At 42.8% G+C, this 27,166-nt stretch overlaps 1 protein-coding gene across 1 annotated transcript; it reads left to right on the top strand.

Moving 5' to 3' along the window:
- Nucleotides 1-17,377: 17,377 nt before the first annotated feature.
- Nucleotides 17,378-26,822, top strand: LOC139550169 (retinal homeobox protein Rx1-like). Its single transcript, XM_071360858.1, has 4 exons — nt 17,378-17,598; nt 18,880-19,339; nt 22,922-23,178; nt 25,471-26,822. Exons 2-4 carry the CDS (start codon nt 19,045-19,047, stop codon nt 25,963-25,965), a joined length of 1,047 nt encoding a protein of 348 aa, XP_071216959.1. The 5' UTR covers nt 17,378-17,598; nt 18,880-19,044; the 3' UTR covers nt 25,966-26,822.
- The last annotated feature ends 344 nt before the right edge of the window (nt 26,823-27,166 follow it).

The raw sequence follows: 27,166 nt of genomic DNA, 5'->3' as shown, positions 1-27,166 counted from the left end.
CTCAGTACTTTTTTGAAGCACATTTGGCAGTGATTACAGCCTCAAGTCTTCTTGGGTATGACGCTACAAGCTTGGCACACCTGATTTTGGGGAGTTTCTCTTATTCTTCTCTTACCCTTTCAAACTCTGTCAGGTTGGATGGGCAGCATTGCTGCAGAGCTATTTTCAGGTCTCTCCAGAGATGTTTGATCGGGTCCAAGTCCGGGAACTGGCTAAGCCACTCAAGGACATTCAGAGACTTGTCCCGAAGTCACTCCTGTTTTGGCTGTGTGCTTAGGGTCGTTGTCCTGTTGAAAGGTGAACCTTTACCCCCAGTTTGAGGTCCTGCACACTCTGGAGCAGGTTTTCATCAAGGATCTCTCTGTACTTTGCTCCGTTCATCTTTGCCTCGATCCTGACTAGTCTCCCAGTCCCTGCTGCTGAAAAACATCTACACAGCATGATGCTGCCACCACCATGCTTCACCGTAGGGATGGTGCCAGGTTTCCTCTAGATGTGACGCTTGACATTCAGGCCAAAGAGTTCAATTTTGGTTTCATCAGACCAGAGAATCTTGTTTCTCATGGCCTGAGAGTGTTTAGGTGCCTTTTGGCAAACTCCAAGCAGGCTGTCATGTGCCTTTTACTGAGGAGTGGCTTCCATCTGGCCACTCTACCATAAAGGCCTGATTGGTGGAGTGATGCAAAGATGGTTGTCCTTCTGGAAGGTTCTCCCATCTCCACAGAGGATCTCTAGAGCTCTGTCAGAGTGACCATCGAGTTCTTGGTCACCTCCCTGACCAAGGCCCTTCTTCCCCGATTGCTCATTATGGCCGGCCGGCCAGCTCTAGGAAGAGTCTTGTTTTTCCAAACTTCTTCCATTTATGAGTGATGGAGGCCACTTTATTCTTGGAGACCTTCAATGCTGCAGAGTTTTTTTCTCTAGGATCTCTATGGACAATTCCTTCGACCTCATAGCTTGGTTTTTGCTCTGACATGCACTGTCAACTGTGGGACCTTATATAAACAGGTTCAAATCTTGTCCAATCAATTGAATTGATCACAGATGGACTCCAATCAAGTTGTAGAAACATCTCAAGGATGATCAATGGAAACAGGATGCACCTGATCTCAATTTCGAGTCTCATAGCAAAGGGTCTGAATAGTTATGTCAATAAGGTCTTTCTGTTTTGCATTTGTAATACATTTGCAAAGAAATTCTGGCTTCGTTTTTATGGGATATTGTGTGTACAGTGGATCTTCCTTTAAAAGTGTTGACCTTATGCCGTGACCGTTTGTGGTAGATGGTGGCAGCTCGTGGCAACATATAAAAAATGTGGAAAGGGAGTCTGTATACTTTCTTAAGGCACTGTATGTAATGGTGTCTCTGGCTGGAGCAGCCTGCTACTTTTATTGTCTAATGCATTCAATTCATGAATCAATCAACTGTTGCCTTGGTTTATATGGCAGAGTAATTGGTGAGTGGTTACGCAAGGCTTTCCCCTCAACCTCAGACAATGGTAAAAGCACATAGGAACAATATGATTGGCCATAAGATTGGCCATATGATTGGCCATATGATTGGTCATATGATTGGTCATATGATTGGTCATATGATTGGCCATAAGATTGGCCATATGATTGGCCATATGATTGGTCATATGATTGGTCATATGATTGGCCATATGATTGGCCATGTGATTGGTCATGTGATTGGCCATATGATTGGCCATATGATTGGTAATATGATTGGTCATATGATTTGCCATATGATTGGTCATATGACTAGCCAGCTAGACGTAGTAGTAGACCAAGTCAAATCAATATTTATTGCTCCCGTAAACAGATTTGCAGATGTTATCACAGGTGCCGCAAAATGGTTGTGTTTTCTAGCTCCAACAGTGCAGTAATATTTAGAAACAGAACAAAACAAACTTAATAAATACAATATATATCTATATGTTCCTATCAGAACGAGCAACATCAGAATACGGAAAATATACAGTACTGTATGTAATGGTGGGTAAAGACAGTATAGACAGTATGGACAGTATGGACAGTAAAGACAGTATAGACAGTATAGACAGTAAAGACAGTGTAGACAGTGTAGACAGTATAGACAGTGTAGACAGTATAGACAGTATGGACAGTGTAGACAGTATAGACAGTCTATACTGAGGTAGAACCTTCAGGAGACATCTCACACTGTACGCCGGTTGGCCGTTGATGAGACGGGGGAGAGGGGTGGGCCTGGAAACAGGAGACAAAGAGCTGTGAGACATGGGTTTACATCTAGACATATGTAAAGTAGGAAGTATACGGAGGGCACGGGGCAACAGAGGACGAACAGCAGAGGGGCTATTGATTTTGGAGCAGGGGGGAAAGGTCTCGGCTTCCGGGGGTCTTAGTAGCAATGCAAATATCATGGTACAGCTATATAGACACTCAATCATCATGTTACTTTTTAATGGTACGTTTACAAACATATATTATGATAAATAGAATTGAAACTTGTGTCTCATTATGGTAAATGGTGAAATAAGTAAAGCCAGTTATTATTGTAATGGCCTAGCAGATAATAAGAAAAGACGATCAGTATTTACCTGGCTAAAAGAGAAGGAATATAATATCTATTGTTTACAGGAAACTCATTCAACCATTTTAGATTAAGTTTTGTATATTTCTCCCATGGGCAAAGACATTTAAAACGGGTGATGATATTAATTAATTCTTATGGCTGCAGCCCGACACCGGTACACTTATGACAACATCCAGCTCAAGTGCAGGGCACGAAATTCAAAATCTATTTTTTTTAAATATTTAACTTTCACACATTAACAAGTCCAATACAGCATATGAAAGGTACACATCTTGTGAATCAAGCCAACATGTCCGATTTTTAAAATGTTTTACAGGGAAGACAAAATATGTAAATCTATTAGCTAACCACGTTAGCAAAAGACACCACTTTTTTTACTCCACCAGTTTTTTACTCCATCAGTAGCTATCACAAATTAGACCAAATAAAGATATATATAGCCACTAACCAAGAAACAACTTCATAAGATGACAGTCTGATAACATATTTATTGTATAGCATATGTTTTTTTAGAAAAATGTGCATATTTCAGGTATAAATCATAAATAAATCATAAATTACATTTCAGCTACAATCAGAAATTGCACCGAAAGCAGCCATAACATTTACAGACACCAACGTCAAATACCTAATTACTCATCATAAAACATTCTGAAAAATACATACTGTGCAGCAATTGAAAGACAGGCATCTTGTGATTCCAGACAATATTTCCGATTTATTAAATGTTTTACAGCGAAAACAAAATGTAGCGCTATATTAGCATAGCCACAATAGCCAGAAACACTTGGGCGCCCACGACCAGTTCGCATGCACGACAGATATATGAAATAACATCATAAATTGGGTCTTACTTTTGCTGATCTTTCATCAGAATGTTGATCAAGGTGTCCTTTGTCCAGATGAGTCGTTGTTTGGATTCAGAATGGCAACTTTCCCTCTTCATTTAGCATGGGCACTAGTCGAGTGGCACGGATCTCTCCAACGTAAACAAAGTCAGAGAACGGAACACGGCAAAACTCCCGAAAAGATTCAAATAATCTGATTAAACTATATTGAAAAAACATACATTACGATGATATGGTCACATGTATCAAATAAAATCCGAGCCGGAGATAGTTGTCGTCCGAAACGGCAGCAAAACAGAAGGCAATCTCACTTCCAAGTCGCGCGCTTCAGAGTACCGGAAGTGGACGGTCACGTCAAAGAAATAGCTTTTATTCCACCTCAGACCAAGATGAACACAAAATTTCTTCTCTCACATCCTCTTGACACCCAGAGGAAGGCGTATGAAGTGTACGTAGGGTCCTACGTATCATGACCATGTATAGGCAGAACGTTGAAGAGAGCATAGATTTCTGACATTCTACTTCCTGGTCAGGGAAAGTGCTGCCAAATGACTTCTGTTTCACTCAGAGAAAAAATTCAAACGGTTTTAGAAACTAGAGATTGTTTTCTATCCAATAGTGATAATAATATGCATATTGTACGAGCAAGAATTGAGTACGAGGCCGTTTGAAATGGGCACCTTTTATCTGGCTACTCAATACTTTCCCTTGCAGCCATAACAGGTTTTTTAACAGTAATTTTGATCCAAATGTGCAAATGTCCAAACAGATCATCAAGGTAGATGGATTGTTTGAAATATGTAATTGGACCATAAAGAGATATGGCTTATTAACCTATACGGCCTAAATAATGCTGATCCAAGCTTCTTTGAAAATATATATAAGAATTTATCAACTCTACAAGCAACGCTAGACTCTATTATTATGGTGGGAGATTTTGATATGGTTTTATATACCTCTATGGAACGTAAAGGAAATCCCACTACAAACTATCACCGTCAGGCACTTAAGGAAATCATGAATGTTATGGATATATTGGAATTAGTGGATATATGGAGGCTTAAATACCCTGATCTAGTGAGATATACATGGCGGAGGCTTAACAAAGGAAATTGAAGGACTAACAGTACAGTAAGATAGCAATTTATTTTTTATTTAACCTTTATTTAACCAGGTAGGCTAGTTGAGAACAAGTTCTCGTTTACAACTGCGACCTGGCCAAGATAAAGCAAAGCAGTGAGACACAAACAACAACACAGAGTTACACATGAAAAAAACAAACATACAGTCAATAACACAATAGAAAAAAAAGTCTATATACAGTGTGTGCAAATTAGGGAAGATAAGGGAGGTAAAGGCAATAAATAGGCCATAGTGGCGAAATAATGACAATTTAGCAATTAAACACCGTAGTGGAATGGCTGTAATAGAAATTGTATCATAGAGGCACAGAATAAGTTAGAGAAAAAACTAAAATAAATGGAGGAACTTATTCAAGAAAGATCCCGTGTAATATATGATAAAAATAAAGAGAACTGGATGGAATATGGGGGAAAATGCACCAAATTACTTGTTTAATCTTCAACATAGAAATGCTAAAAAAAAAAAAAATATTGAAACTTGTTACTAACGATGGAATCACCACGCATGATTCACCGAACAATATTTTGACAGAGGAAGTAAAGTACTTTAAGAATATGTTTTAGTTTCAGTGTCACGTCCTGACCATAGAGAGCCCTTGTTTCTCTATGGTGTAGGAGGTCAGGGCGTGACTAGGGGGTATTCTGGGTTAATATTTCTATGTTGTGTTCTAGTTTATGTTTTCTATGTTTTGTATGATTCCCAATTAGAGGCAGCTGGTATTCGTTGTCTCTAATTGGGGATCATATTTAAATAGATATTTTTCCCACCTGTGTTTGTGGGATATTATTTTGTGTTTGTGCATGTGCACCACGTAGTCACGTTCCGTTGTTCGTTTATTATATTTATTGTTTTGGCTTAAGTTTCACTTTTGAAATAAATATGTGGAACTCAATATCCGCTGCGCCTTGGTCCCGTTCTTACGACAACCGTGACATTCAGTCTCCTCCATCTCCACTAACCGAAGTTAATTGTATGGATTTTTTTCTTATTAATAATGTAAAATGAACATCTGTACAGATAGACTCATGTGAAGGCCAAATTACAGAGGAGGAACTTCTTGATGCAATTAAAGCCTTTAAGTCCAGGAAAACTACAGGGCTGGATGGCATACCAATGGAAGAATACCAAACTTTTTTTTATATACTCAGAGGACCATTATTAGCATGTTTTAACCACTCCTATATAAACGGTAGATTATCAGGCATGCAACAAGAAGGTCTGATTTCATTATTACTGAAACAGGATCCAAGTGGTATATATAAAGATCCAGTTCATTGAAAAAAATTGAGGCCTCTTACACTTCAGTGTTGTGATGCAGAAATTCTAGCTAAATGCTTGGCGCATAGAATTAAAAAGGTTTTGTCAGATATTATTCATCCTAATCAGACAGGTTTTTTACATGGACGATACATTGGAGATAATATAAGACAAGTACTGGAAACAATAGAATACTACGAAATATCGGGGAAACCAGCTGATTTTGAAAAGGCTTTTGATAAAGTGCGACTGGAGTTTATATATCAATTCCTGGAATATTTCAATTTTGAAGAATCTCTTATAAAATGGGTTAAAATTATGTACAGTAACCCTAGGTGTAAAATAGTAAATAATGGCTACATCTCAGAAAGTTTTAAACTGTCAAGAGGAGTAAAACAAGGTTGTCCACTATCGGCATATCTATTTATTATTGCCATCGAAATGTTAGCTGTTAAAATTAGATCCAACAATAAATGAAATCCGTGGCTTATAAACAAAGTTGTCATTGTATGCTGATGATTAACGTTTTCTTTTAAAAGTTTTCTTAACATTTTCTTTTCTTTTCACGCCCTGACCTTAGAGAGCCTTTTTATTTCTCTATTTGGTTAGGTCAGGGTGTGATTTGGATGGGCATTCTAGTTTTCTATTTCTTTGTTGGCCGGGTATGGTTCCCAATCAGAGGCAGCTGTCTATCGTTATCTCTGATTGGGAATCATACTTAGGCAGCCTGTTTTTCCACCCTAGTTTGTGGGATGTTGTTTTTGCACAGTAGCTGTATAGCCCTGCAGAACTTTACGTTCGTTGTTTTCCCTTTGTTGTTTTTGGTGTTCATTTAAATAAAGTACGATGAACACTTTCCACGCTGCGCTTTGGTCTCATTCCGACGACGGACGTAACACTCATAGAGGATCTAGATACTTTTGCTAACCTCTCTGGATTAAAACCAAATTATGATAAATGTACTATATTATGGATTGGATCACTAAAAAATTCAACTTCTACATTACCGTGTGGTTTACCAATAAAATGGTCTGACGGGGATGTGGACATACTCGGTATACATCTCACGAAAGAAAGAAATGATCTCACTCCAATAAATTTGAATAGAAACTTAGCAAAAATAAATAAGATCTTGCTACCATGGGAAGGAAAATACCTGTCTCTTTGTGGAGAAATCACCCTGATTAACTCTTTAGTCATATCACAGTTTACCTATTTGCTTATGATTTTGCCTACACCTAGTGACCTGCCTTTTAAATTATATGAACAAAAAATATTACATTTTATTTGGAATGGCAAGCCAGACAAAATTAAAAGGGCCTATTTATATAACGAATATGAATTCGGAGGGCAGAAATTATGACATTTTAAAGCATTAGACCTCTCACTAAAGGCATCAGTCATACAAAAGTTATACTTAAATCTGAAATGGTTCTCTAGTAAATTAGTAAAAATGTCTCACCCCATGTTCAAGAATGGCCTTTTTCCCTTTATTCAGATTACAACTGCTCACTTTTGGTTATTTGAAAACAAAATAATCTCCAAAATATCGTTATTTTTTAAACAAGCCTTAGAAAGTTGGTTGCAATTTCAGTTTAGTCCACCTGAAAAGACAGAACAAATAATACAACAAATATTGTGGTTAAACTCAAATATACTAATTGATTTAAAAAAAAATATATATATTTTTCAATAAAACTTTTTAAGAATTTTTGTAAATTATATCATTTTTTTATTTTATTTTTTATTTTACCGTTATTTTACCAGGTAAGTTGACTGAGAACACGTTCTCATTTGCAGCAACGACCTGGGGAATAGTTACAGGGGAGAGGAGGGGGATGAATGAGCCAATTGTAAACTGGGGATTATTAGGTGACCATAAATAGGACTTGTGGAGTTATGTCACACATGCAGCTAACACAGACATATGTAAATGTCTGCTCTACCCAAAATTACAACCAACTAATTGCAGCATTATCACAAAAATGTAAGAGGCAAGTAGAAGGGGAAAAAAGTAAAGAACTTGTATGTCGGCCCTGTATTAAAGAACATAAATGGTTAAAGAAAATTGCGATAAATAAAAATATATACCAATTTAATTTAAGGACCAAAAAATTGACTGCTGTGCCATATAAATTGCAAAATAGTTGGGAAGAGATTTTCAATGTACCGATTCCATGGCACATGGTTTTTGAATTGACATGCAAAATGTGAAACTCTTGGAGGACAATAGAAGTTAATATATAAACATGTCATTTATTGGTCAGATTTTACTCTTCCATAGTTGGTGAGAGCGCTGCAATCAAAGTATCAGTGCAAACTTCAGTCGGGCTCTTTAGCCCATTAGCTACAAATGCTGTACTGGATTGATTACATAATTAGCAACTAATTAACTCTAGTTACTCCTGCCCTGTCGACCTGCCAGCCCAGCTTAACGCTAGTTACTACTGCCCTGTCAACCTGCCAGCCCAGCCAGTCAACGGGGTGTCAGGATGAGGGGGGACATGGGGACAACATACTAGCTTTTACCATCAGCAAAGCTAGCCACATGAGAGACAAAGGTATAATTATACTGAACAAAAATATAAACACAAAATGCAACAATTTCAAATATTTTACTGAGGTACAGTTCAGATAAGGAAATAAGGAAATTGATATACATTCATTAGGCTCTAATCTATGGATTTTACATGACTGGAAATACAGACATGCATCTGTTTATCACAGATACCTTTAAAAACATTGGCGTCAGGATCTCGTCACGGTATCGCTATGCATTCAAATAGCCATCAATAAAATGTTGTGTTCGTTGTCCGTAGCTTATGCCTGCCCGTACCATAACCCCACCATCACCATGGGGCACTCTGTTCACAACGTTGACATCAGCAAACGACTCTCCCACACAACGCCATACACGTGGTCTGCGGTTGTGAGGCCAGATGGACGTACTGCTAAATTCTCAAAAAGGACGTTGGAGGTGGCTTATGGTAGAGAAATGAACATTCAATTCTCTGGCAACAGCTCTGGTGGACATTCCAGCAGTCAGTATGCCATTTGCACTCCCTCAAAACTTGAGACATCTGTGGCATTGTGTTGTGTAACAAAACTGCATATTTTAGAGTGGCCATTGTCCCCAGCACAAGGTGCACCTGTGTAATGATCATGCTGTTTAATCAGCTTCTTGATATGCCACAACTGTCAGGTGGATGGATTATCTTGGCAAAGGAGAAATGCTCACTAACAGGGATGTAAACAAATCTGTGCATAAAATTTGAGAGAAACAAGCTTTTTTTTTGTTGTGCATATGAAACATTTCTGGGATCTTTTATTTCAGCTCATGAAACATGGGACCCACACTTTACATGTTGCATTTATATTTTTATTCAGTGTAATTGAATGTCCTTACAGTACCTGGAATCTAATAAAATAACTTAAGAGGGATCTAGGAAACCCGGGAAACTTGTCCCCGACTGACCCTGGCAAACGTGATCTCTCATCCAGGACTAGTAATGAACGTTATTTGTCCATCCAACATTTCATTTTTGATTCATGCATACTGTAACCTCCCGTGTAAGAAATTCATACTTTTTATATCACTGAAACATTAACAGTATCTTGTTTTAATTGTCTACTAATTCAATTACACCCCGATTAAAGTCATAGTATTGCAGAGCTGTTTGTATTTGTATTTTTTATGGATCCCCATTTGCTGTTGCCAAGGCAGCTACTCTTCCTGGGGTCCAGGAAAATTAAGGCAGTTATATAATTTTAAAAACATTACAATACATTCACAGATTTCACAACACACTATGTGCCCTCAGGTCCCTACTCCACAACTACCACATATCTACAGTACTAAATCCATGTGTACGTGTGTTTATAGTGCATATGTTATCGTGTGTGTGTATGCATGTGTCTGTTCCTATGTTTCTGTTGCGTCACAGTCCCCGCTGTTCCGTAAGGTGTATTTTTATCTATTTTTAAAATCTTATTTTACTGATTGCATCAGTTACTTGATGTGGAATAGAGTTCCATGTAGCCATGGCTTTATGTAGTACTGCGTGCCTCCCATAGTCTGTTCTGGACTTAGGGACTGTGAAGAGACCTCTTGTGGCATGTCTTGTGGGGTATGCATGGGTGTCTGAGCTGTGTGCCAGTAGTTCAAACAGACAGCTCGGTGCATTCAACATGTCAATATCTCTCATAAATACAACTAGTGATTAAGTTAATCTCTCCTCCACTTTGAGCCAGGAGAGATTGACATTAATATTATTAATATTAGCTCTCTGTGTACATCCAAGGGCCTGTCGGGCTGCCCTGTTCTGAGCCAATTGAAATTTTCCTAAATCTCTTTTTGTGGCAACTGACTGAACAGTAGTCCAAGTGCGAAAAAACTAGGGCCTGAAGGACCTACCTTGATGATAGTGCTGTTAAGAAGGTATGGACAGACTTCTCCCCATCTTAGCTACTGTTTTGACCATGACAGTTTAAAATCCAGGGCTACTCCATGTCACAACTTCCGCCAAAGTAGGTCCCTCTTCTTGTTCGGACGGTGTTCGGCGGTCGACGTCACCGGCCTTCTAGCCATCGCCGATCCACTTTTCATTTTCCATTTGTTTTGTCTTTGTTTTACACACCTGGTTTCAATTCCCCAATTACATGTTCATTATTTAACCCTCTGTTTTCCCCATGGTTTTTGTGAGTGATTGTTTTTTTGTAAGTTCGGTCCGATGTTTGTGAGCTTGGTATTACTTCCATGTATTTGGACATTTTGAGTAAAGTTCATTGTGTTACTCATCTCTGCTGTCCTGCGCCTGACTCCTCTGCACCAGCTACACCCAGAACCTTACAGAATCACTCACCCAAAAATGGAGTCAGCAGGAGCAGACAACCCCCTTTGGCGGTCGAGGAGTGTGTCCAGCAGCATGCGACCATGTTGCAACATCTCGGCACCGCCATGGATCGCGTGCTGCAGGCGATGGACCGATGGGAGAGAGGAGGAGTTCTGCCAGCGCCTCCACCAGCACCACTACAACAGGCACCACCGTTCACCCCTCCTTCACCCGGTCCCAGGGGGATTCGGCTCGCTCCCGAGGGAGTATGATGGGACGGCTGCCGGTTGCCAGGGGTTCCTACTACAGCTGGAACTCTACCTGGCGACCGTCCACCCGGCTCCGTCGGGACGTGAGAGCATGTCCGCCCTCGTCTCCTGTCTCTCAGGGAGAGCCCTGGAGTGGGCCAACGCCGTATGGGGGGAAGGAGAAGCGGTGTCGGACAATTGCGCGGCGTTCACCCGCCGCTCTACCCTCAGGCGGGTGGTCGAAAACTGCCCGAACGTCTGTTCCACTTGAGGCAGGGGACGAGGAGCGCACAGGAGTTTGCCTTGGACTTCCGGAACCTGGCCGCCAGCTCGGGATGGAACGACCGGGCCCTGATCGATCACTACCGGTGCAGTCTGTGCGAGGACGTCCGTCGGGAGTTGGGCTGCAGGGACACCACTCTTACGTTTGACCAGCTGGTGGACCTGTCCATCTGGCTGGATAACCTGCTGGCTACCCGCGGACGTCCGGATCAGGGCCTGTCAGTTCCATCCCCCAGCACCTCCGCTCCGACGCCCATGGAGCTGGGATGTGCTGCGCTTAGGGCGACCGGAGGAGGGGCCGTTCCCTGTACCATCTGTGGCCGCAGAGGGCACACTGCTGGTCGGTGCAGGGAAGGTTCTTCTGGGAGTCGAGGCGGCAGGCAGGTCACTCTCGTGTCACCCCAGGTGAGTCGGCACCAGGCTCACTCAGAGCCCCCTGTTGCTCACATGTTTTTGTTTATCAATTTTCAGTTTTCCCCGCATTCCCAGCATAAGGCGCTCGTAGATTCAGGCGCAGCTGGGAATTTTATTGACAGAGCATTTGCCCATAATTTAGGGATCCCCATTGTTCCTGTTGATATGTCCTTCACCGTGCATGCCCTAGATAGTCAACCATTAGGGTCAGGGCTAATTAAGGAGGCCACTGCTCCACTGGGCATGGTTACGCAGGAGGGTCACAAGGAGAGAATTTGTTTTATCCTTATTGATTCTCCTGCATTTCCCGTGGTGCTGGGCCTACCCTGGTTGGCCTGTCATGACCCCACTATTTCGTGGCAACAGAGGGCTCTCAAGGGGTGGTCACGAAAGTGCTCGGGGAGGTGTTTACGGGTTTCCATCGGTGCTACTACGGTGGAAAGTCCAGACCAGATCTCCACCATGCTCTGAATGTGCTGATTTGGCTCTCGCCTTCTGTAAGAAAAAGACGACTCAATCAACACCTCATCGACGGGGGGATTGTGCGATAAATCTCCTCGTAGACGTAGCACTTTCAAGGAGTCACGTGTATCACCTGTCACAGGAGGAGACGGCGACTATGGAAACATATGTCTCCGAATCCCTGGGGCAGGGGTACATTCGGTCCTCCACTTCACCTGCCTCCTTGAGTTTCTTTTTAGTGAAGAAGAAGGATGGAGGTCTGCGCCCGTGCATTATCGGGGTATCAACCAAATCACTGTGAGGTACAGCTACCCGCTGCTCTCATAGCCAGTGCGATAGAGTCAATGCACGGGGCGCGCTTCTTCACAAAACTGGATCTCAAGAGAGCTTACAACCTGGTGTGTATCCGCGAGGGGGACGAGTGGAAGACGTCATTTAGTACCACCTCAGGGCACTATGAGTACCTTGTCATGCCGTACGTGTTGATGAATGCTCCATCAGTCTTCCAAGCATTTGTAGACGAGATTTTCTGGGACCTGCATGGGCTGGGTGTAGTGGTGTATATCAATGACATTCTGATATACTTCGCTACACACGTCGTGCATGTGTCCCTGGTGCGCAGGGTGCTTGGTTGACTGTTGGAACTTGACCTGTACGTCAAGGCTGAGAAATGTCTGTTCTTCCAACAGTCCGTCTCCTTCCTAGGGTACCGCATTTCCACTTCAGGGGTGGAGACGGAGAGTGATCGCATTTCAGCCGTGCATAATTGGCCGACTCCCACCACGGTAAAGGAAGTGCAGCGGTTTCTAGGGTTTGCCAACTACTACCGGAGGTTTATCCGGGGCTTTGGTCAGGTAGCGGCTCACATTACCTTACTGCTGAAGGGGGGACCGGTGCGACTGCAGTGGTCGGCTGAGGCGGACAGGGCTTTTGGTCACCTGAAGGCTCTGTTTACCTCGGCTCCCATGCTGGCTCATCCGGATCCCTCTTTGGCGTTCATAGCGCTTGGGTACGCCACCAAAGCTCCGCCCCTGTGCATTCTTTCGAAGAAGCTCAGCCTGGCGGAGCAAAACTATGATGTGGGGGGCCGGGAGCTGTTGGCTGTTGTCAAGGCTCTGAAGGCGTGGAGACATTGGCTTGAGGGGGCTAAACACCCTTTTCTCATCTGGACTGACCACCGCAAACTGGAGTACATCCGGGCGGCAAGGAGACTGAACCCTCGCCAGGCAAGGTGGGCCATGTTCTTTAAACATTTTGTTTTCACCCTGTCCTACAGACCAGGCTTCCAGAACGCTAAGGCAGACGCACTGTCCCAGATGTATGACACAGGAGCGGTCCATGAATCACACTCCCATACTTCCGGCCTCTTGCCTGGTGGCACCGGTGGTGTGGGAGCTGGACGCGGACATCGAGCGGGCGTTACCTACAGAGCCCACTCCCTCCCAGTGTCCAGCTGGGCGTCTGTACGTTCCATCTGCTGTCCGCGACCATTTGGTCTATTGGGCCACACGTCACCCTCCTCTGGTCATCCTGGCATTGGTCGGACGGTGCGCTGTCTTTGTGGGAGGTACTGGTGGTCCACCTTGGCCAAGGACGTGAGGATTTATGTTTCCTCCTGCTAGTTGTGCGCCCAGTGCTAGGCCCCTAGGCACTTGCCCAGAGGGAAGTTACAGCCGTTACCCGTTCCACAACGGCCGTGGTCGCACCTATCGGTGGATTTCCCCGCGGATCTTCCTCCCTCACAGGGTAACACCACGATCCTGGTCGTTGTGGATTGGTTCTCTAAGTCCTGCCGTCTCCTTCCTTTGCCCGGTCTCCCTACAGCCCTACAGATTGCGGAGGCCCTGTTTACACACGTCTTCTGGCACTACGGGGTGCCTGAGGATATCGTGTCTGATCGAGGTCCCCAGTTCACGTCAAGGGTCTGGAGGGCGTTCATGGAACGTCTGCGGGTCTCGGTCAGCCGGGCTTTCACCCCGAGAGTAACGGGCAGGTGGAGAGAGTAAACCAGGATGTGGGTAGGTTTCTGCGGTCTTATTGCCAGGACCGGCCGGGGGAGTGGGCGGCGTTCATCCCCTGGGCAGAGATGGCCCAAAACTTGCTCCGCGACTCCTCCACTAACCTCTCCCCCTTCCAGTGCGTACTGGGGTATCAGCCGGTTCTGGAACCTTGGCATCAGAGCCGGATCGAGGCTCCTGCGGTGGACGAATGGTTTAAGCGCTCGGAGGAGACCTGGGACGCCGCTCATGTGCACCTGCAACGGGCCGTGAGACGTCAGAAGGTGAGCGCCGATCGCCACCGCAGTGAGGCCCCGGTGCCCGGGTCTGGCTCTCGACCCTCCACCTGCCCCTCCACCTGCCCTGCCGAAAGCTGGGCCCGCGTTTTGTGGGGCCATTCAAAGTCCTGAGGAGACTGAACGAGGTTTGCTACAGGTTACAACTTCCCCCAGATTACCGTATTAACCCCTCGTTCCATGTGTCTCTCCTCAGGCCGGTGGTGGCTGGTCCACTCCAGGAGTCTGAGTTGCGGGAGGTCCCTCTGGACATCGAGGGGGCCCCGGCGTATGCTGTTCGAGCCATACTGGACCCGAGGCGTCGGGCGAGGGGCTGTCAGTACCTCGTGGAGTGGGAGGGGTACGGTCCGGAGGAGAGATGCTGGGTGCCGGTGGAGGACGTTTTGGACCCTTCGTTGCTGCGGGATTTCCACCGTCTCCATCCGGATCGCCCTGCGCCTCGTCCTCCGGGTCGTCCCCGAGGTTGGTGTCAACGTGCTGCTGGAGCTGCGTGTCAGCGGGGGGTACTGTCACGACTTCTCCCCATCTTAGCTACTGTTTTGACCATGGCCGTTTAAAATCCAGGACTACTCCATGTCACGACTTCCCCCGAAGTCGGTCCCTCTTCTTGTTCGGGCGGCGTTCGGCAGTCGACGTCACCGGCCTTCTAGCCATCGCCGATCCACTTTTAATTTTCCATTTGTTTTGTCTTTGTTTTACACACCTGGTTTCAATTCCCCAATTACATGTTCATTATTTAACCCTCTGTTTTCCCCATGGTTTTTGTGAGTGATTGTTTTTTGTATGTTCGGTCCGATGTTTGTGGGCTTGGTATTACTTCCATGTATTTGGAAATTTTGAGTAAAGTTCATTGTGTTACTCATCTCTGCTGTCCTGCACCTGACTCCTCTGCACCAGCTACACCCAGAAACTTACACTCCAAGCAGTTTAGACACCTCAACTTGCTCAATTTCCACATTATTTATTGCAAGATTTAGTTGAGGTTTAGGGTTTGAGATCAACCGTAAACATACAGCATCAGGAGAGTTGTCAGAAATATACCTTTCTTTACCAAAACATGAAATTGCAGTGGTCAGGCATAGGGATACACATTTCACATGATCCTGTGTGTTTCTCCATGCTGGATGTTCTGTTTTGAACGTCTTAAACATATATTTGGATAGATGACATAAGAGCAAATCTCTGGTGAAGTCCTTAGGCTCATTAAGGTGAGGGTTGATCTTTGTGACACTTAGCTTCCTCAGCCTTAGGCCAGCCAGCTGGCTGCAGGGAAACTCATAGCCGGGGCCAGAAGGAGATAGGCCTTAGGAGCAATAAAGGTCCAGCCCATTCCACCTTTGACAAGGTACCAGGGCTGGGAGGCCAAAAGTGGGTTACTATGGTGAAATTACATTATTACATGCCACCTGACTGTGTTGGGACGGCATTGGTGGTCAAGATAAGTATATACATTGTAATTAAAATATATGTATTGTTATTAAAATATATGAACTGTTATTTGCTTACACACATAGCTAGTATTTACATTGCTATTTACTTACATAGTTATGATCCCAAATACAAGTTACTGATGCTAAATATAACCTAATGATGCTAACTTAACACTGACTTATTTCGTCTCAACTCAGGAAATTTAGCTAACAAAGCTAGGTAATAATATTCCATACAATAAAATACAAGCTCATACAACTTCACATGTTACATTAGCAAAGTAACTCTGTTTTTTTTTAAATATAACTATGTACATATGCGTACAATAAGGCAAAGGGTGGCTACTTTGAAGAATCTCACATGTGAAATATATTTTTTGGTTACTACATGATTCCATATGTGTTATTTCATAGTTCTGATGTCTTGACTATTATTCTACATTGTAGAAAATAGTAAAAAAATAAAGAAACACCCTTGAATGAGTAGGTGTGTTCAAACTTTTGACTGGTACTGTATAAAAAAGCAACAAAATGTTGTTTAAATTACTCTTGCCTTAGTCAGAGTATTGCCGTATTCGATATAATATATAATTATTAGTGTGGAAGTAAATGCAAGCAGGCATTGCTCATTTCTCTTATATTCTAACATTCTTTTCAAAATTCACAAGTACTCAAAACAAGGGCTGAGCAACTCTATCCTGGTCATGTTCAAACAAACCAGCCTGGCTACAGCAGAATAAAGCCAATTTATAGAAACCATAATGGAAGCAAGCCATATCAGGGTTCAGAAAAGCTGTGCCAAAATCAAGAGCCTACCCTCGGAATAGAGTGTGAGAAGTGATAGAGAGGTGTCATGTTTCTTATACATGTATAATGTTACTTTGGTGCCATGAACTTAAGATAATTAAGTTCATTACTGATGTTAACTTAACACTGACTTATGTCGTGCTAAGTGAGCTAATAACTCTAGGTAACACAATTTTCCATACATTGTTTTAAGCTTTTAAAGCTTAACATTTTACATCAATGGTGTATTTATTTTTAAGTTGAAAAAGCTAACCTTTGACTTAATTTATTCCAGGTTCCTTTAAAAATGATATATTTATATAGTGTTTACATGACACGGGCCGTACTCAGAGTATAATCATTTTCAAGGAAATATACATTTATAAATACACATGTATACATAGTCATTGTTCATTTCTCTTATATCCTAGCTTTCTTTTCACAATCCACAAGCGCTAAAACAAGGGTTTATTAGAATACATTTGCTTCATGTCTTTCCTGTACAGGCCAGTTTGTGTCCAGCCAAAGCATACTACATCTCTGTATATTCTCTCATATATTGTGTGTAATGAAGGGATTACAAGAACCATTATCTTTTAAACAATAGATTTTCTGAAAGAAAGTTTTGTCAAAGCCTTCATTAGCCGAGGCCTCCCTCTGTGGTCTGAATACAGGCCACATTTTGCAGCAATTACTTGACCAGAAAACAACTGCCAATCATTCTTAAAGGGGAAGGATTCCAATTAATAAACCTCTTAAATACTTTGGTTTCCCTCAGTATCTACTGAACAGTGAAACAGACAGCGGGTATAGCCAGAGGGGAGGAACTCCATTGAGCGTTCCTACTTAGTAGTTATCGTTGAAGACTTTGAAGGACTTTATCCGGGGAGGTTGGGAGGAGCAGGTACACAGCTAACGGAACTCCCATCCGCTGTCATTTTGCAACTTGTCAGACAGAGGAACCACAACTCACGGCTAAGCACTGGAAGAGGATGCGTGTACTATAACTAAGCTACCTGTATAGAGGTAAGTACATTTATAAATGTCGCTGGTGATATTGCTGTTTATTTTGACTTGATAGTAGTATTACTACTTGGTTACAACTACTTGTTGTTGAAGATACCATTATTGTTAAGATATTTCTTAATTTTATTTAATTGCCGTAATGTTTTTCCAATTTCATAAGGATTACTTTATCTGAATGCATATGTCGTGGAGCGGCAGGTAGCCTAGTGGTTAGAGCGTTAGGCCAGTAAACTGAAAGGTTCGCTAGATTGAATCCCAGAGCTGACAAGGTAAAAATCTGTCATTCTGCCACTGAACAAGGCAGTTAACCCACTGTTCCTAGAACGTCATTGTAAATAAGAATTTGTTCTTAACTGACTTGCCTAGTTAAATAAAAAATTGCTTGTCCTACAATCTTTAAAAACTGTCAAATACATTTTGGGGGTGGAATTAACTATCATATTTATTCATAGACCAAAATATAAAATATAATGTATTGTACCATCTAATTTTATATCCGTTTTGCCGATAAATGTAGCTAGCTATAACATATGATTATAGCCCGAGTGGCACAGAGGTCTAAGGCACTGCATCTCAGTGATAGAGGAATTGCTACAGACCCTGGTTCGATTCTGGGCAATATCACAACCGTCCGTGTTCAGGAGTCTCATAGGGCGGCGCACAATTGGCCCAGCGTCGTCTGGTTGGGGGAGGGTTTGGCTGGGATGGACCGTCATTGTAAAATAAGAATCTGTTCTTAACTGACTTGCCTTGTTAAAAAAATAAAATAAAATAAACACCTGTTCATAATTTCAGATCATACTTTTTTATTAACTAACCAGAAAATGTGTGTTGTTTTTAAACATATTTATTTAAATAAATTACATATATCAATATATGCTTTTTCATTTAAAAAAACACAATTCTTTACTGATGCATGAGTCAGATTTTGACCCTTAAGTAAAAATATTCTGCTGAAAAATAACTTTTGCATGAAAACAATACAGAAAAAAGTTCAGGTTTGTTTTCTTTCAGTCGTGCATGGATCATAAAGAATGAAGAATGGCCAGGAATTTCAGATGTGAATTATGCAAATCAAAGAAAAATGTCCACAGTTTTCCAATTAAAGGGCTTGTTACTGAAGTAACATTCTAACCATTATATCATTGCATATGCACAATATTAACAAGTGGCATATGAATATGCAGAGGCATATATGCAAATTCACAACCAAACTGTCAGTTCAGCAAGTAGGGTGACGATGATACCAACATGTCTAACTCTCCAAACTCTGTTTTGCAGACTGACAGGAAATCCAAGGACACGATCTCCAATTCTGCTCTGGCTTGCTCTCTCTTGATATAATCCCTATGTGACAAATGACAACCTGTACTGCTGTCTGTCTGTCTGTCACGTGTCCAACTATATCTGAGGGTAGCCCCTCAGCAGTAGGAAGAGTTCCTCTGGATGCATTTGTCAATGGATACCTTGGGAATGGTTGACGACGGCTGCCTGTCACCAGACAACTACCATGACATGCTGAAGGGAGGGGGGTCTAGCGGAGGAGGCCGGGTCCACAGCATCGATGTGATCTTGGGCTTCAGTAAGGACCAGGACCCTCTGCTGACCCCTGTGGGGGACGTGGGGGCCCATAATGTGGCCCCTGAGGGCCTGGAGGACCACCAGGGGAAGCAGGTCAAGTCAGACCCCTACGGACAGCTGGCCAGCCTGGGGGACAGCACACAGCACTCTGACTTCCAGGGTCAGTACGCTGGTTTTAATTGATTGACTGCATTTATTACATCATTTAAGTCACATATTCAGAGACTTATGTCAATTTTCGTTGATGTGATACTGATGTGATATTGACGTGATAATGATGTGATATTTATGTAATAATGATGTGATATTGATGTGATAATGATGTGATATTGATGTGATAATGATGTGATATTGATGTGATAATGATGTGATATCTGACGTGCCACGAGAGACGAACTATAATAGCACAAGGACAATGACATGGGGGGGGGGGGGGGGGTAATGGGGAATGGGGAATATATGTTGGTCACAGATTGGAAAACAATAGTTGGACCAGTAAAGACTTTCCCTTTTCTCCAGTCGAAGGAGTAGTCATAATGTTTGCTTAGATAACCTCAACCAGGAGGAAAGGCATAGTCCAGGGACAGTTGAAAGCACACTGTGGTAACCTCATCCAGGAGGAAAGGCAGGGACAGTTGAAAGCACACTGTGGTAACCTCATCCAGGAGGAAAGGCAGGGACAGTTGAAAGCACACTGTGGTAACCTCATCCAGGAGGAAAGGCACGGGATAGTTGAAAGCACACTGTGGTAACCTCATCCAGGAGGAAAGGCAGGGACAGTTGAAAGCACACTGTGGTAACCTCATCCAGGAGGAAAGGCAGGGATAGTTGAAAGCACACTGTGGTAACCTCATCCAGGAGGAAAGGCAGGGATAGTTGAAAGCACACTGTGGTAACCTCATCCAGGAGGAAAGGCAGGGACAGTTGAAAGCACACTGTGGTAACCTCATCCAGGAGGAAAGGCAGGGACAGTTGAAAGCACACTGTGGTAACCTCATCCAGGAGGAAAGGCAGGGATAGTTGAAAGCACACTGTGGTAACCTCATCCAGGAGGAAAGGCCGGGACAGTTGAAAGCACACTGTGGTAACCTCATCCAGGAGGAAAGGCAGGGACAGTTGAAAGCACACTGTGGTAACCTCATCCAGGAGGAAAGGCAGGGACAGTTGAAAGCACACTGTGGTAACCTCATCCAGGAGGAAAGGCAGGGACAGTTGAAAGCACACTGTGGTAACCTCATCCAGGAGGAAAGGCAGGGACAGTTGAAAGCACACTGTGGTAACCTCATCCAGGAGGAAAGGCTGGGATAGTTGAAAGCACACTATGCTCAGGTTCTTATTTTTGGCAAAGATTCAGAGACTAGAACACTACAGTACAACCACAATGCTGGACTTGACATTTCTAGCTACTTTTATACTTGTTGTACTGAGTATTTCTCCCAGAACAATACTGGCATGACATAACAATTATCTATCACATGATCATTACATCATAGTGAATTAAGGAAACCACTTCTGCTGCCTCCTTCGCACGCTTGTTACCGAGCCAATGATCTGATGATAATCTCAATTGAGCCTCAATTGATTTGGATTAATGAATTAACAAACTCTGATGGGATCTACCATCCGTCAACCATGTGAAGTGGGGCTTCAACCTCATCCTGTTTTCTTACAAAATTAGATCTGGTACTTGGGTGAGTGGAGAAGCCAAGTAAAGTCTTTGTGTAGATTAGAACTGGCCAGCCTAGGGCACACGGGGACACTCGGGTTTAACAGGTGGCATCTGTCCGCATGGGATTACTGGGCCTGAGGAATGCAGTGAAGACAATATGACATCACCGGCCGAGAGAGAAGAGGCCTGCAGCTTGCATTGCCTTTAGGCTCTGTTGCAATATACAGTTGAAGTCGAAAGTTTACATACACTTAGGTTGGAGTCATTAAAACTTGTTTTACAACCGCTCCACACATTTATTGTAAACAAACTATAGTTATGGCAAGTCGGTTAGGACATCTACTTTGTGCATGACACCAGTATTTTTTCCAACAATTGTTTACAGACAAATTATTTCACTTATAATTCACTGTATCACAATTCCAGTTGGTCAGAAGTTTACATACACTAAGTTGACTGTGCCTTTAAACAGCTTGGAAAATTCCAGAAAATGATGTCATGGCTTTAGAAGTTTCTGATAGACTAATTGACATCAGTTGAGTCAATTGGAGGTGTACCTGTGGATATATTTCAAGGCCTACCTTCAAACTAAGCGCCTCTTTGCTTCACATCATGGGAAAATCAAAAGAAATCAGCCAAGGCCTCATAAAACAATTGTAGACCTCCACAAGTCTGGTTCATCCTTGGGAACAATTTCCAAATGTCTGAAGGTACCACGTTCATCTGTACAAACAATAGTACGCAAGTATAAACACCATGGGACCATGCAGCTGTGATACCGCTCAGGAAGGAGACGCGTTCTGTCTCCTAAAAATGAATGTACTTTTGTGCGAAAAGGGCAAATCAATCACAGAACAACAGCAAAGGACATTGTGAAGATGCTGGAGGAAACAGTTACAAAAGTATCTATATCCACAGTAAAACGAGTCCTTAAATCGACATAACCTAAAAGGCCGCTCAGCAAGGAAGAAGCCACTGCTCCAAAACCGCCATAAAAAAGCCAGACTACGGTTGGCAACTGCACATGGGGACAAAGATCGTACTTTTGGGAGAAATGTCCTCTGGTCTGATGAAACAAAAATATAACTGTTTGGCCATAATGACCATTGTTATGTTTGGAGGAAAAAGGGGGATGCTTGCAAGCCGAAGAACACCAGCCCAACCGTGAAGAACGGGGGTGGCAGCATCATGTTGTGGGGGTGCTTTGCTGCAGGAGGGACTGGTGCACTTCACAAATTAGATGGCATCATGAGGTAGGAAAATTGTGTGGATATATTGAGGCAACATCTCAAGACATCAGTCAGGAAGATAAAGCTTGGTCGCAAATGGGTCTTCCAAATGGACAATGACCCCAAGCATACTTCCAAAGTTGTGGCAAAATGGCTTAAGGACAACAAAGTCAAGGTATTGGAGTGGCCATCACAAAGCCCTGACCTCAATCGTACAAAAAATATGTGGGCAGAACTGAAAAAGCGTGTGCGAGCAAGGAGGCCTACAAACCTGACTCAGTTACACCAGCTCTGTCAGGAGGAATGGGCTAAAATTCACCCAACTTATTGTGGGAAGCTTGTGGAAGGCTACCCAAAATGTTTGACCCAAGTTAAACAATTTAAAGGCAATGCTACCAAATACTATGTGAGTGTATGTAAACTTCTGACCCACTGGGAATGTGATGAAAGAAATAAAATATTAAATAAATCATTCTCTCTACTATTATTCTGACATTTCACATTCTTAAAATAAAGTGGTGATCCTAACCTTTACTAGGATTAAATGTCAGGAATTGTGAAAAACTGAGTTAAAATTTATTTGGTTAAGGTGTATGTAAACTTCCAACTTCAACGGTATATCTTAAGTAGCATGCTAGTGCTGAAATACACTGTATATTCAATACCTTACACCATTTACACTAAAGGGAAACAAAATAGCATATAGTCCACCTTTCTAACCATGTTAAAGAGAGGCCTTTCTTTAAACATGGAATGTTCACGTTTGGTACAGTAAGTAGAACTGGCACTGCCGGATTAACAGAAAGGCTCATGACAAACATCCTCTTCTACTGTTTACCTGCAGAGTCAGGCCTTTTCTCCAGTGATACGTGTGATGGGGACCTGGGGGACCTCCAGAGGGGTTTGGACACCGACAGGGGGAAGTCACCTGAGCCCCCAGAGGAAGACCACCCCAAGAAGAAGCACCGCCGTAACCGCACCACCTTCACCACCTACCAACTCCATGAGCTGGAGCGGGCCTTTGAGAAGTCCCACTACCCCGACGTCTACAGCAGAGAAGAGCTGGCCATGAAGGTTAACCTCCCAGAGGTCCGCGTACAGGTATGGCACATCCGGCTACTACTACTACCAGTACCAATTAACGAGTACTAATTATATTGTATGTACTGTTGCCTTTGCCTATCTAGTACAATACATTAATAATACTGTCCAGGTGTGGAGCCTCCTGCTGTCTACTATCACTATACTATCAATCAATCAATCAATCAATCAATCAAATGTATTAATAAAGCCCTTTTTACATCAGCCGATGTCACAGAGTGCTATACAGAAACCCAGCCTAAAACCCCAAACAGCAAGCACTAGCATTAACACTGGCACTACTACTACTACTAAAGCACTACTACTACTACTAAAGTTACTACTACTACTACTACTACTACTACTAAAGGTACTACTACCACTACTACTACTACTACTAAAGGTACTACTACCACTACTACTACTACTACTACTAAAGTTACTACTACTACTAAAGTTACTACTACTACTAAAGTTACTACTACTACTACTACTACTACTACTAAAGGTACTACTACCACTACTACTACTACTACTACTACTAAAGGTACTACTACCACTACTACTACTACTACTACTAAAGTTACTACTACTACTACTACTACTACTACTACTACTAAAGGTACTACTACCACTACTACTACTACTACTACTAAAGTTACTACTACTACTAAAGTTACTGCTACCACTACTACTACTACTACTAAAGTTACAACTACTATGACTACTACTACTACTACTACTACTACTACTACTACTACTACTACTAAAGTTACTACTACTACTACTACTACTACTACTACTCCTAAAGTCACCACTACTACTACTAAAGTTACTACTACTACTACTACTACTAAAGTTACTACTACTACTAATACTACTACTACTACTAAAGTTACTACTACTACTACTACTACTACTGCTAAAGTTACTACTACTACTACTACTACTACTAAAGTTATTACTACTATCCCTACTAAAGTTACTACTACCACTACTATTACTACTATTATTATTACTACTACTAATACTACTACTAATACTAATACTACTACTACTGCCATCAAGCGCTATGATGAAACTGGCTCTCATGAGGACCGCCACAGGAAAGGAAGACCCAGAGTTACATCTGCTGCGGTGGCCATCCAGGCTTCTTCTCTCTAAGCTGAGACCTTGAAACTGAGATATCTTTCATTCTCAAAACAAGGGTCTGGGCGTACTGCCAAATTGCAGATACTGATATTGAGGGTTTGTTCAATCACGCATGAACACAGAAATTGGTTATTAGAAAAGCACAAACAGAACACAGAAATGAATGAAATAGAAAAGCACCTACATTAATTTTTCCATCACAGTTGTCACATAAAAACCTGATGGATATTTCATAATAATTCCCTTACCAAAGTTTCCATCTGCACAGTTATTCCACAAAATTTGTGTTTGTACCTTTTTTTTGTGGGTATTGTTAAAAGCTGTCATTGTGCGTACAGTGACTTCAAAAAGTATTCACACCCATTTACTTTTTTCACATTTTGTTGTGTTACAATTGAGATGTTTTGCCACTGGCCTAACTACAATACCCCATAATGTCAAAGTGGAATTATGTTTTTAGAAATGTTTACAAATTAATTTAAAAATAAAAATCTAAAATGTATTTATACACCCAGTCACTACAAAGATACTGGCATCCTTTCTAACTCAGTTGCTGAAGAGGAAGGAAACCGCTCAGGAATTTCACCATGAGGCCAATAGTGACTTTAAAACAGTGACAAAGTTTAATGACTGTGATAGGAGAAAATTGAGGATGGATCAACAACATTGTAGTTACTCCACAATACTAACCTAAACGACAGTGAAAAGAGTTGGGGTATACTTGTAATCGTTAAGGTCTAGGGAGGTTTTTCAGGATAAAAAAATTAATGAAATGGAGCTAAGCACAGGCAAAATCCTAGAGCAAAACCTGGTTGAGTCTGCTTTCCACCAGACACTGGGAGATGAATTCACCTTTCGGCAGGACAATAACCTACAATCTACACTGGAGTTGCTCACCAAGAAGTCAATGAATGTTTCCGAGTGGCCGAGTTACAGTTTTGACTTAAATCTATTTATTTTTATTTTCTCCCTAATTTTGTGGTATTGTCACACAACAAAATGTGGAATAAGTCAAGATGTATGAATACTTTCTGAAGGCACTGTATAGTTGTATGGTTTGTTAAACTTTGTTTGGCATACCTTTTCAAGTTAAAGCGTAATTATGTTACCTTGGAGACTACCGTAGACTAATATTACTGTATCTTCTCTGTCCGTGTCCAGGTATGGTTCCAGAACCGTCGGGCTAAGTGGAGACGTCAGGAGAAGATGGACTCCATCTCCATGAAGCTCCACGACTCCCCCATGCTGTCCTTCAACCGGTCGCCCATGCCCTCCAACATGGGGCCCATGTCCCACCCATTACCCCTGGACCCCTGGCTGGCCTCGCCCATGTCCAGTGCCACCCCCATGCACACTATCCCTGGCTACAGGGCCCCAGGGCAGGGCCCTCACCTTCAGCCTGCCTACCCCAGCCACTCCCACAGCTTCCTCAACAGCCCCCCAGTACATGGTGTGGTGCACCAGGGGATGGTGCAAGGAATGCAAGGGAGGCAAAGCATGCAGTCAATGGCTCCGCCTCCCTACCAGTGTCACCCTAGCTTCAATGATAACTACCCTATGCATGAGGAAGTGGAACGTAGCTCCAGCATCGCAGCGCTGAGGATGAAGGCTAAGGAGCACCTTCATTCCTTGGATAAAACCTGGCAGCACATGTGATCCATTGGAGAGGAGATGTTCTGTATGAAGGCTGTCAACATGTGATTGTAATTACAAAAACAAAGACGTTCTGTATAAAGGATGGTCAACTAAAACACGTGATTGTAATCACAAAAACAAAGACATTCTGTATAAAGGATGGTCAACTTCAACACGTGATTGTAATCACAAAAACAAAGACGTTCTGTTTAAAGGATGGTCAACTTCAACACGTTATTGTAATCACAAAAACAAAGACATTCTGTATAAAGGATGGTCAATTTCAACACGTGTGATTGTAATCACAAAAACAAAGACATTCTGTATAAAGATGGTCTCTATTTTCCTGGATATCAAATGAATGGGGGGGCACACATCCTGATGGAGAGGATATGTGGCACCTTGTCAACTTGTTGAGTGACTTGTGAAAACAGAACTGATGATCAATTTATCACCAAGCTTTGATGATCGATTTATACTCCGGATTCAATTGAACTCGCACTGTAGTGGTCTTGCGGGCTGGATTGTTGACCAATATGTCCCCCTATCAGTGGAAAGGGACAGCAGAGACATCTAATACTGCGGAATTCCATATTAGGGCCAGGACTTTTCCTGACCATGTGAGCTGACTACAATAAGAAATTCTCCTGGCCTAGATGAGGCAATATTATGACCTGACCAGGAAATTCTCCTGGCCTAGATGAGGCCGTATGACCTGACCAGGGAAATCTCCTGGCCTAGATGAGGCCGTATGACCTGACCAGGGAAATCTCCTGGCCTAGATGAGGCCGTATGACCTGACCAGGGAAATCTCCTGGCCTAGATGAGGCAGTATGAGCTGACCAGGGAAATCTCCTGGCCTAGATGAGGCAGTATGACCTGACCAGGGAAATCTCCTGGCCTAGATGAGGCAGTATGACCTGACCAGGGAGATCTCCTGGCCTAGATGAGGCCGTATGACCTGACCAGGGAAATCTCCTGGCCTAGATGAGGCCGTATGACCTGACCAGGGAAATCTCCTGGCCTAGATGAGGCAGTATGAGCTGACCAGGTAAATCTCCTGGCCTAGATGAGGCAGTATGACCTGACCAGGGAAATCTCCTGGCCTAGATGAGGCAGTATGACCTGACCAGGGAGATCTCCTGGCCTAGATGAGGCAGTATGACCTGACCAGGGAAATCTCCTGGCGTAGATGAGGCCGTATGACCTGACCAGGGAAATC

Source organism: Salvelinus alpinus, chromosome 23 (genome assembly GCF_045679555.1).
Source record: "Salvelinus alpinus chromosome 23, SLU_Salpinus.1, whole genome shotgun sequence".
Classification (NCBI taxonomy): Eukaryota; Metazoa; Chordata; class Actinopteri; order Salmoniformes; family Salmonidae; genus Salvelinus; species Salvelinus alpinus.
This window is presented reverse-complemented; position numbering and strand designations above follow the sequence as displayed.

What these genes read in the sequence shown, in the direction of transcription:
- LOC139550169 (XM_071360858.1), top strand. Translation starts at nt 19,045, where the DNA reads ATGCATTTGTCAATGGATACCTTGGGAATGGTTGACGACGGCTGCCTG. An exon ending in ACAGCACTCTGACTTCCAGG is followed by an intron (nt 19,340 to 22,921) that starts GTCAGTACGCTG and finishes GTTTACCTGCAG; the next exon opens with AGTCAGGCCTTTTCTCCAGT. An exon ending in TCCCAGAGGTCCGCGTACAG is followed by an intron (nt 23,179 to 25,470) that starts GTATGGCACATC and finishes GTCCGTGTCCAG; the next exon opens with GTATGGTTCCAGAACCGTCG.